General features: G+C 30.8%; 3 protein-coding genes across 3 annotated transcripts; 2 read left to right on the forward strand and 1 right to left on the reverse strand.

Annotated features, from left to right (window-relative positions):
• The first annotated feature begins 164 nt into the window (after nucleotides 1-164).
• Nucleotides 165-1013, forward strand: LOC130896775 (protein chibby homolog 1-like). Its single transcript, XM_057805085.1, has 3 exons — nucleotides 165-406; nucleotides 465-580; nucleotides 657-1013. Exons 1-3 carry the CDS (start codon nucleotides 253-255, stop codon nucleotides 735-737), a joined length of 351 nt encoding a protein of 116 aa, XP_057661068.1. The 5' UTR covers nucleotides 165-252; the 3' UTR covers nucleotides 738-1013.
• LOC130896771 (DNA topoisomerase 3-alpha) lies at nucleotides 983-10476 on the reverse strand. Its single transcript, XM_057805081.1, has 14 exons — nucleotides 10051-10476; nucleotides 9526-9988; nucleotides 9303-9473; nucleotides 8731-8906; nucleotides 8434-8679; nucleotides 8093-8377; nucleotides 5433-5623; nucleotides 5076-5378; nucleotides 4894-5014; nucleotides 3004-3148; nucleotides 2676-2939; nucleotides 2376-2623; nucleotides 2144-2315; nucleotides 983-1055 (listed from the first exon to the last, which is right to left on the reverse strand). The coding sequence occupies exons 1-14, from the start codon at nucleotides 10210-10212 to the stop codon at nucleotides 1024-1026; spliced, it is 2979 nt and encodes a 992-aa protein (XP_057661064.1). The 5' UTR covers nucleotides 10213-10476; the 3' UTR covers nucleotides 983-1023.
• Nucleotides 10477-10488: 12 nt separating this feature from the next.
• Nucleotides 10489-12119, forward strand: LOC130896772 (developmentally-regulated GTP-binding protein 2). The gene is made up of 6 exons (XM_057805082.1): nucleotides 10489-10649; nucleotides 10703-10860; nucleotides 10920-11082; nucleotides 11131-11282; nucleotides 11468-11733; nucleotides 11788-12119. The coding sequence occupies exons 1-6, from the start codon at nucleotides 10586-10588 to the stop codon at nucleotides 12074-12076; spliced, it is 1092 nt and encodes a 363-aa protein (XP_057661065.1). The 5' UTR covers nucleotides 10489-10585; the 3' UTR covers nucleotides 12077-12119.

The raw sequence follows: 12119 nt of genomic DNA on the forward strand, positions 1-12119 counted from the left end.
AGTAATCGTGGTTGAATTAAAAAAGCAACAAATACAAAATTGTTATAAAAAGTTTAAACAGATAGAACAGAATAAAGAATTTGTAGCTCAATACCCATAAGACAGAGACCAAAATCTATACAACTAGAAGAATCAATCAATTAATGTTGCTGTGGTAACCGTGACAAAATACAAACATTAGTTGTCTAATAGGAATTATTAGTAGAGGTATTTTGGAAATTTTATGATTTTTCCTTTATCGTAATCGAAAATATGCCATTTTTTGGTAATAAATTCTCTCCTAAAAAAATACTACAACGGAAATCAAACGCGGAAACGTCGAAAGAAGCATTAACAGATCAAAGAAAGATTAATTTAAAATTAGGAGAAAACCAATTCATCTTCGAAAACGGCGTTTGGATTCCAGGTAATAAATCTTTCACTATTTTCACGAGGAATTTCGATGTTTGCTGATCATTTTGTAGTAAATGGTCAAAACAGTGAGTCATATTTATCAAAACAAAAACTTGAAAAAACAGTTCAAGATTTGGAAGAAAAAAACTATTTATTGAGATTAAAATACGAAATGATATTGATAATGGTACGTATTAATGTTTATAAAACAGAAAAATTAGATTCTTAGTTGTATAGTACAGTAAATGTTTATTAATTTGTAGTTTACACAAGTAGCGGCTAAAAATGGCGTTAACCCATTAGAACTTGAAAAATTTATAAGAAAAACAAAAATAACTTTTTAAAACGTTAAGAAACAATTTCCACAATTTAAACCATATCTGAGGTCACACAATACTGTTAAAAACAAAATTTAACAGCCTTCGGACGAGTTTTTAGTGATTAAATGAGTGTAAATTTTGAAAATAGTTGATAATTTTTGCTCTAATTCATTTTTTGTTCAAATTCACACATTTTTTCGTGTAAAAATCGATTTATTTCTTAACAAAAATTACTTTTTTGTAATAAGGGTCAAGAAATAACGACACGATTAAAAAATTAAAATATATTTATTCAAAAAACAATGTACTGTTATTTATTTGGACACTTGAGTCTTGTATGACCTGAAAAACGATAATTTCCATCAGATAACAGTTTTGTCTCTAGTTTTACTCAAATATAAAAACTACCTATCTAATATTCGACACTCTAGTAATAATTTCAATTTTTCGCCAAGAAAAGCCGGAAAATCACTGAATACGTCTGAGAAACGATCAGAAGCTTCCAATACTTGATCATTGAACAAAAAAAAAAACAGTAAATTACAACCGAACTACATCCAAAGTATTAAAAATTGCTATGAGAAGAAAAAGACCATGAGTAATCTGAAGGCAATAAAAATTGTGAACTGATTGCTTTGGACCCATATGGATATCCTGAATAATGAAACAGATGAAATAATATAGAAAAATACAAAAATATAGATATAAAATAAGATGCTGAAATGCATATAAACCGGCAGACAGGTATAGAAATTTATTCAGACAGATATGAAAAAAGCAAATAAATACAGCAAAATATAATGAAAAGTATTGGAGACATATAAAGTGGCAGACAAGTACAGAAAGACAGACATATATCAAGAGAAAGATGGATATATACAGAGAAAAATGCAAATAAAATGACAGACAGATACATAAATAAAATCAGACGATAAGCAAATAAATACAGAAAAATATAATGAAAAGTATTGGAGACATATAATGTGGCAGACAAGTACAGAAAGACAGACATATATCAAGAGAAAGATGGATATATACAGAGAAAAATGCAAATAAAATGGCAGACAGATACAGAAATAAAATCAGACAATAAGAAAATAAATACAGAAAAATATAATGAAAAGTATTGGAGACGTATAAAGTGGCAGACAAGTACAGAAAGACAGACATATATCACGAGAAAGATGGATATATACAGAGAAAAATGCAAATAAAATGGCAGACAGATACAGAAATAAAATCAGACGATAAGCAAATAAATACAGAAAAATATAATGAAAAGTATAGGAGACATATAAAGTGGCAGACAGATAGGAATAACAGATACCGATAACAATAAAACGCAGACATATACAGTAAGGTAAGTTTTTCACTATTTTGTGTATATAAAAGTCAGAAAGTACGCAAAACCTCACTTAAATTAACATTACCTTCTTGTCCGCAAATACCGCATTTTCTTTTTCCTTTATTTTCCGTTTTATACGGGGCCTGTCGATTTTTGGAATTGTTACTTTTGCGTCTTTGTACAAAACTTGTACTACCGCCACCCCCGCCACCGGAACCATCATCGCCACCTCCGGAATGACCCCCATCTCCACCAGACTAAATAAAAATACAACTAATGTTAAAAAAAGGTAATCAACGCGAAAATTCGTGTCTAACCTCATCGACCCATTTGAAGAAACCGCAACCTTGACCCATCGGCTTTGAACAACAATAGAATTGTCTGCCAACGTTCGGTCCGGGCTTTGATACTGTCCTGGTAACCGCCGGTAAACGACAATTACATTTAATAATCGATAAACCGGTACTAGTAGGATTTGAACGATTATTCGTTGCGGTACCGCCATCTTCCGGAGCCCACAGGAAAAACTGACACGTTCTAGTACCGCAACCGTAAAACTGTCGACCTGTCGACGAACATTAATAAATTTATATTCAAATATTTGGTGAATATATAACCTTGATTAGGTCCTTCTTTTCGTACGGTCAACAGAACCGCTTCTTGGCTGCAGCTACAAACTATTCCACCCCCTTGTTCGACATCATTACTTCTCGACGGTCCTGGTATATTATCCAGGCTCGTATTCGATGTGGTTTGATTAGAAAAATTACTCGATATAAAATTCGTGTCTCGTCTAGTACTCTGATAACCGCTATCCGAATTCCTACGAGAGTTATTAGGAATATTTTCGTTATTTAATGCCCTAATATTATCGGTATTCCCTGGAAAAGAGGAATTTTGGGCAAAAAATTAATGCTTGTTCGATAAACGGAAGAAAAATCTTACTTTGTGTCACCGATGAAAGAGTAATGTCCAAAGTTTCCAAAACGTTCATATCGCAACCTCCGATGCATAACGTATTCGGGTTCGGGTATCCGGGAAACAGATTCTGTTTGAATTTTAATTTGAGTTTCTTAAAGTTTGGGCCACACTTGAAGAAAAAAACATTTTGAACTATTTTTGTATAAAGAAAAACACATAATAAGTGGCAAATAAGATGGCAGACAGATACAAAAATTTGTTGTTTGCATTCGGGCAAATTAAATAAAGAAATATATAGAGAAAGAAACATAATAAATAGCAAATAAAATGGCAGACGGATACAAAAATTTGTTGTTTACATTCGGACAAATTAAATAAAGAAATATATAGAGAAAGAAACATAATGAATAGCAAATAAAATGGCAGACGGATACAAAAATTTGTGTTTGCATTCGGGCAAATTAAATAAAGAAATATATAGAGAAAGAAACATAATGAATAGCAAATAAAATGGCAGACGGATACAAAAATTTGTGTTTGCATTCGGGCAAATTAAATAAAGAAATATATAGAGAAAGAAACATAATGAATAGCAAATAAAATGGCAGACGGATACAAAAATTTGTGTTTGCTTTCGGGCAAATTAAATAAAGAAATATATATAGAAATAAACATAATAAATAGCAAATAAAATGGCAGACGGATACAAAAATTTGTGTTTGCATTCGGGCAAATTAAATAAAGAAATATATAGAGAAAGAAACATAATGAATAGCAAATAAAATGGCAGACGGATACAAAAATTTGTGTTTGCTTTCGGGCAAATTAAATCAAGAAATATATAGAGAAAGAAACAAAATGAATAGCAAATAAAATGGCAGACGGATACAAAAATTTGTGTTTGCATTCGGGCAAATTAAATAAAGAAATATATATAGAGATAAACATAATAAATAGCAAATAAAATGGCAGACGGATACAAAAATTTGTGTTTGCATTCGGGCAAATTAAATAAAGAAATATATATAGAAATAAACATAATAAATAGCAAATAAAATGGCAGACGGATACAAAAATTTGTGTTTGCATTCGGGCAAATTAAATCAAGAAATATATAGAGAAAGAAACATAATGAATAGCAAATAAAATGGCAGACGGATACAAAAATTTGTGTTTGCATTCGGGCAAATTAAATAAAGAAATATATAGAGAAAGAAACATAATGAATAGCAAATAAAATGGCAGACGGATACAAAAATTTGTGTTTGCATTCGGGCAAATTAAATAAAGAAATATATAGAGAAAGAAACATAATGAATAGCAAATAAAATGGCAGACGGATACAAAAATTTGTGTTTGCTTTCGGGCAAATTAAATAAAGAAATATATAGAGAAAGAAACATAATGAATAGCAAATAAAATGGCAGACGGATACAAAAATTTGTGTTTGCATTCGGGCAAATTAAATAAAGAAATATATAGAGAAAGAAACATAATGAATAGCAAATAAAATGGCAGACGGATACAAAAATTTGTGTTTGCTTTCGGGCAAATTAAATAAAGAAATATATAGAGAAAAAAACATAATAAATAGTAAATAAAGTGGCAGACATATATAAAAACAATTTGCATAGAGTAAGGCAAATATTGAGAATATGAATAAATATACAGGCAAATAAAATGGCAGACAAATACGAAAATGATTTGTTTGGAAACAGGCAAGACTGACATACTGAAAATTATGAAGTAATTTATGTAATAAAAATACAAAAATGATATATATAGGAAAGTTGACAGGTCCATATATTCATTTAGATAAATAGATACATCAAATCATGTGAATGAAAGTGTACCAATGAATATACAGGTTGTAACAAAACTAGGTGTTAAAGAAAAATGTTTCGATTCATTTACCTGTGAACAGTGTTGATCTTGAACTTCGATAGTTTCCACAGCCCCCGGAAACCAAATGACGTGTCTACAGACAGGCGAATTAGTACAAACTATATACTGCCCGGGTCCGTTCCTTTTAGATCTGTAAAACCCCCAAAAAAATCGAATATTTTCCAAAAATATGACGATTTTCGAAATAATACCTTACGATCATGTCGTTTCCGCATTTGGGGCATTTCAAAACCGGTCGAAAATCATCGTTATCAGTAACGATATCATTATCGGTAACATCCGCCGGTCTATCATCCAATCTATTACCCAAACTTTCGTCAATCAAACGCATCCTTTGAACAACCGTTTGAAAAAGTGCTTTATATTTAGCAATCTGATCTCTTCTAACGTCATCCGGATTTTTTAAACCGTCGCATATTAATTTCAAATCGTTTTCGAATTCGGCTCGGAGAGTCGGTTTCGCCAAAGACACCTCCAGACCGACGTTATTGTAACTAAAAATACTGGTCGTAGAAAAAATATAGTGGGTTACACGAGCGCGTAGTTACCCTTCGACTAGACCCATACCGAGCGTTCCGGGAACGAAGTACATATTTTCGTGTAAACCGACGTATTCTCTGGATTTTATTTTATCGATGTGTTCGGCGTGCGTGGCGTCGGTACCGATACCGTGTTTTTCCATTAGTCCTATCAAATCGGCTTCTGTTAGAAGTTTAGGGGGAGTTGTAGAACTTTCAACCTAAAATATCGTTTAAATAACGTTTCTTCTCTCAAACAGCGTCGAATTTTCGCTAGATCGATCTATTTTTGGTAAAACTGAATTTTTATAAATCATTAAGACATTTAATAGATACAACAATGACGTGACATCCGGTTTACAACTATTATAATCGAGTTTTAATAATAAATTATCGAAATAAATTAAATAAAATATTTATATCGCACAAATTACTCAAAAAAAGATACTTTTGTTGTTTAAATATTCGAAAAAAGTATATTTATAAGTACTATTAAATGATAAATTTAATAAAAACAAATTAATATTGTCTACGCCACTGTGTTATCACCGCGCATTATACACGCGCAGGAAGAAGAAACGAAGTTAATAGCACAACCCTCTTATTTTCCGGTTCTAGTAATTCATTATTATGTATATAAAAATATTATAATGTTTGTTTTTAGTGTAATTAAAATAATTATAGCGATTTTAGTAAAGTTTTGAGTACAAATATGTTTCTAAAACATGTATTCCATTACTGTAATACATTTATCCTAAATATAAAGATATAAAACTTTTTACAAGATGGCTACCGAATAAAAACAATACGAACCAAGATTTTATAGTTTCATATATAATAATTAACCATTTTTATCCAATATTTCGTATTTATTTCGTTTAAGTTATTATTAAAATTGAAAAATATTATCACTATTAAAAACCAATATCTAAATATTACTCTAATAAAGAAATAAATGCCTTTAGATACATTTAAATTGTGTAACATCACAAATGTATACTTTTTGTATTCAATACTGGGAATTCTATTGTTTTTTTTTTGTATAATTTATAGTTTAAAAAATCCAATTCAACCTTTACCATAAACGGAAAAGTGAAATTTCAAAATTTATCAACGGATTACAGTAAACTGATATTTGAATTTCGCGCTATCAATAAAATTCGAACGTATTTTGTGACGGATGTCAAATGTGTCGATTTGATCAGAACTAATAACTAAATATTAGTGATCTGTGGTTAATAGATAGAGAGAAGACTGGATGGTCGAAGGCCATTCGTGAAATTATGAACGAAGATTAAAATTATAACGAGAAGAGAAGAAATAACAATTAAGAAATATATCCTAAGCTTAGTTTACCTATGAACGTAATTACAGGCGTATATTAATCAATATAAACGATATAAGTTCCGTAAAAACAATAAAACACGGCAAGATGCACAAGAAAACCTACAAAAATAGAATATACGAATTGAAATTGTGAAAATGATGTTAAACAAAAATATAAGTTGACAATACCTGAATAGTTGATACTGGTTGTATGTAAGTTCGTTTTAGCATATATTAGATTTATTTTATACTAGTAAATGTCCAATTTCATGAGAGGGGAAAAATAAGTGCAAAATACTCCAAATGTTCATTTTTTTCAATATTTGGGAATGTTAAAAAAAAACCTTTTAAACAAAAAGTCTAGGAAACAAAAATTCAAGTACTTTTTGGCGTATTTGTAATAGAAAACGTGATATTTACAGTAAACAATTCAAATTTTGATATCAATTGCTTGGATTTTAATTATTTTTTTATTAAATATCTCGGTTTTTGTTGTAAATACGATAAAAATCATTCAAAACGACTTTGTACAAAATTTTAATCTCTACATTTTTTATTAAAAACTTTTTTCCGCATCTTCCCCTCGTTTTCAAAATATTTCCAAAAAATAGTATTTAGGGACGTTTTCTTATGATTATTTACCCCCCAAAACGAACTTCAACATTTTTCATAGTAAACTATTCAAAAATTTTGGGAAAAAACATTTGGGCACAGTTTTTTTTTAAATTTTGCTAAAATATAATAACCAGTTTTCTCACATTTTCTTACTTTTTAAAAACATATTGAAAATAATTCAACTTTGAAATTACTTGTTGGATATTGTAGACAAGGTTTCAACCAAAAAAAGATGAAAAATTAATTTATTTCATTTTAAATTTTTTAATATTCCACGATATAATATTGTTTTTTGTGAATATCCCAGTTTGCATTGCAAATACGTCGAAAACCATTGAGAACTATTTCATACAAAATTTAAATCTCTACATATTTCATTTCAACACTTTGTCCCATATTTTCACCCAATTCCAAAATATTTCCAAAAAAGTAATTTTTATTATGGTTATTTCCAATTTTTTACCCCGAAAAATAAAATCAAATATTTTTCAACCACAAATTATTCAAAATTATTATAAATACAATTCAAAAACATCATTTTAAACAAAAATTTAACCTCCATTCCATTAAATCAGATGTTCTTAAACTTTTTTCGACTTTCAAATTATAAAAAACTTCGGGGAATTCCCTGTAACTAACGTCGATAATAACTGATTTATATTATCAACAAAACACCAAAATTGTAAAAAAATTTGAATATCAATAAAAAAAAATCGATAAAAAGCACGAAATAAAAAAAATCGACTCACCATATCCAACATAGTTGGTAAAAAAGTATCACCAACACGATAATTATTTATCTCCTTAGCATTCCATTTCTCGTAAACATACACATCCAAATAATTTTTTTCCAATACAATCAACCCTTTAGCGGTAAATTTTTCTTCCGCCACATCGACCACCACCGTCGTTTCAAACCCTTTAGCGTCCCTATGAAGACACGCCAAAAAATGCCTCACTATATATTCATACAACCTTTTATCGTTCCCCCCTAAACCATTGGTATATTTAATCGGATGTATAGGAGGATGAGCCTGAGAAAAACGAACACGTTAAGTATTCCGTATTCGGCAGTGAACGTGTTAATCACCTGATCCGATTTTCTACCTTGTCTCGGATTGGGACCGCCCTCGTTCATTATCCTTCGAGCGAAACCGCCCCAATCATCATCATTAAATTGTTGTTCGACTAAATTAACGAGATTCAACTCCTTAGGGAAAATATTCGTTTCCGTACGGGGGTAACTTATGTAGCCTTGACTGTATAGGCGTTCAGCTATTTGCATCGTATCTTTAGCGTTGATTCGTAATTTTCTCGATACGTTTTTCTCCATTTCCTATAATCACTTTATGAAATAATTATTATTATTATGAAATTTATAACTTACGACCGTATCTAAAGGTAGAGGTCGCCATTTGCTTTTTTCTTTACTTTCCACGATTTCCACTTTACCTTGCGGATTATCCCTGCAAATATCTAGTATGGCTTCGCAGGAATTTTTATCGAAAAGTCGATCTCGTTTCCAATTGAACTCTGTCGTTAATTCTTGGATTGTGTGAGACACTACAAACTTCTAAATTATAATATTTTTGTTTGAAAATCCCTCCAGATACTATTCCTGACGATTGCTACGTAAAAAATGACCTCTCGGTATCCCTTAAACCATCGCTCAACACTTCTATAACTTTTAGTTGACGTGTTTGTAGAAGAGTTTGTCTTTTGCGTCAACACTAGCTTCAGTTTCATAAATTTCTTCTTCAATTTAACTGAATTTCTTTTTTTGAGACCTTTTAGACGTTTTTGACCGATTATGCGGTATCCAACGCAAACAAATCTTTTTAACAGCGAGTAGAATTGATCAGTTTACGCCCATCATCGATGGATGATGGTGGAAAAAGGCCAGTTAGACAATCACCAAGAATAGCATCGAGGCTTCTTCGCAATATAATTAAAACTTACTTTTGATTCTCCAGAAAGGTTCCGCTATGAAATTTTCTATAGCTTGGTAACGTTCGACAACAAAACCGAGCGTGGGAAACTGACAAGATCCGTAACTTATCAATTTATCCGATAGTTTTTGGGGAAATACTTTTTGTAACCTCAAAGTTTGCAATCTCGTAAAAGCGGCACCTAAATATCGAATTTTTTATACATATATTGATTCGATTTTATTTTATTTTACCTGTTCTTAAATCTAATTCTTGTCTCACGTCAACGGCGTCGCTGATGTTTTTATTCGGTTGTCCTAAAGTGCGTAAAGCGCGTTGTATTGAAGCGGTGGTTATTTCCGAAAATTTCGCCCTGTATATTCGAATATTCGGTTTAACGTCTGTACAAACTTTTATTATTTCGAAACCGATATTTTCACCTTCCCTATCGCAATCTGTCCATATTATTAAACCGTCGCAAAATCGAATTTCTCGTTCTAAAGTTTTTTTTATATTTTGATAATTTTCCGTACAAACTTTTGTAATAGGAGCGTCGAATAGAGACACGGGGTTGCAACTTAACCAATTTTTATATAAACCAGTAAACGCGTAATTTAATAAATGACCAGAAACGGAAGTCATAACCATTCGAACTTGCTCACCGAGTACAGTACAATTAAACTCATATATTTTATTATATTGGGACAAACCTTCCCTCTATAAAAAATATATATTTCAAAACACACTATTCCACTAATAAATATGAAATAAGTACTTACCCTAGTTGAATTTCCTCGAGATAACAATTGTGCTATGTTTTTAGCGGCATCGTTCTTTTCGGCTACATTTAAATATTTCATTGTAAATTGTTCCACTTTAGTACTACAACATTTCAAATTAAAAGTGATTTTTACATGTTTAACTTTTCTAAGTAAAAACATTGAATCTTACAAATACATTTAAATTATTAAAAATAAAAACTAATTCTATAATTAGGGTTAACTTCTAACTCATTTTCTTCTTTTATCAAGCTTGTACTTATAACTATATTAACCATTTTTTATTCAATATTTAATTCTTTAATATAATAATTTATGTTATATATAGTGAAAATGTTATAATACAAAATATGCGCGGAATATTTAGTAAATTAATTTGTTTTAATTATAATTTATCGGTATTTTTGTATAAAGTAAACTCTAGTTAAAAAAAGAAGTAGATTATTTTCAAGTTGGTTAAATGTCAATGTGTGTTGAAGTTTAAACAATAAATTAGTAATATTTGAGTAAATAACTACGTTAGATATAAATAAATATGGGGATTTTGGATAAAATATCGGAAATAGAAAAGGAAATATCGAGAACACAAAAAAATAAAGGTACTAATATAGCTTTTATAAAAAAAAACAATACCTAACCTATAACCTTGTAGCCACCGAATACCATTTAGGTCTATTAAAAGCTAAATTAGCAAAATATAGATCTCAATTATTAGAACCATCGAAAAAATCAGAAAAAGGTGAAGGATTCGATGTTCTAAAAAGTGGTGATGCTAGGGTTGCGCTTATAGGATTCCCGTCAGTTGGTAAAGTACGTAATTTAATAAAAAAATATAATTAAATGAAATCTGTTGTGAATATTTATTTTAGTCAACCCTTCTTTCAACCTTAACAAAAACAGAAAGCGAAGCCGCTTCTTACGAATTCACTACACTAACTTGTATACCAGGTGTAATTGATTATAACGGAGCTAATATCCAGTTATTAGATTTACCTGGTATAATTGAAGGAGCTGCGCAAGGAAAAGGAAGAGGTTAGCTCAATTTTTATTTTTATAAAAATTTAATAATACAATTTTTAGGTCGTCAGGTAATAGCAGTTGCAAGAACAGCCGATTTGGTGCTTATGATGTTAGACGCCACTAAAAAAGACGTTCATAGATCGTTATTGGAAAGGGAGTTGGAAAGCGTCGGTATAAGACTCAATAAACAGAAACCGAATATTTATTTTAAGGTTAGTGAAATTATTTATTAATTTTTTCAACAGTAACATCGTTTTTATGAAAATTCATATCTCTTCAACGTTTTTTTTTCTAATATTTGGTATAAGGACAAGATTGATGTGGTACAAAGTGTCCAGGACGTGAGATGCAGGATTTCTTTCATGGGAAGTTTGTTTTTATGAAAATTTTTTTTCAGATTAAGAAAGGGGGTGGTATATCGTTCAATTCGACTTGCGTATTGACTAAAATAGACGAAAAATTAGTGCAGATGATTTTGCATGAATACAAAATCTTCAACGCTGAAGTTTTATTCAGGGAAGATTGCACCGCCGACGAATTGATCGACGTCATTTGCGCCAATAGGGTTTATTTACCATGTCTTTACGTTTATAATAAAATCGATCAGATTTCAATCGAGGAAGTCGATAGAATAGCCAGGCAGCCAAATAGCGTAGTCGTAAGGTGAATAGAATGCGATTTTTGTCTCACATTGTTTTCTATTATGGAATATTTCAGTTGTAACATGAAATTGAACTTGGATTATCTTCTGTCGACGTTGTGGGAGTACCTTAGTTTGATTAGGGTTTATACAAAGAAGCCGGGACAGCCCCCTGATTTCAGCGACGGTCTTATACTTAGAAAGGGGGTCACGGTGGAGCACGTGTGCCACGCCATCCATAGAACGTTGGCGGAGCAGTTTAAATACGGTTTGGTTTGGGGGACCAGTACCAAGTATTCCCCCCAACGCGTCGGTAGTAGTCATATTATGCACGACGAGGATGTCATTCAAATTGTTAAAAAATAATTTTGTTATGCAGTTATCGATATTAAATTAATTTTTTAAATTA

This window comes from Diorhabda carinulata, chromosome 7 (genome assembly GCF_026250575.1).
Source record: "Diorhabda carinulata isolate Delta chromosome 7, icDioCari1.1, whole genome shotgun sequence".
Taxonomy (NCBI): domain Eukaryota; kingdom Metazoa; phylum Arthropoda; class Insecta; order Coleoptera; family Chrysomelidae; genus Diorhabda; species Diorhabda carinulata.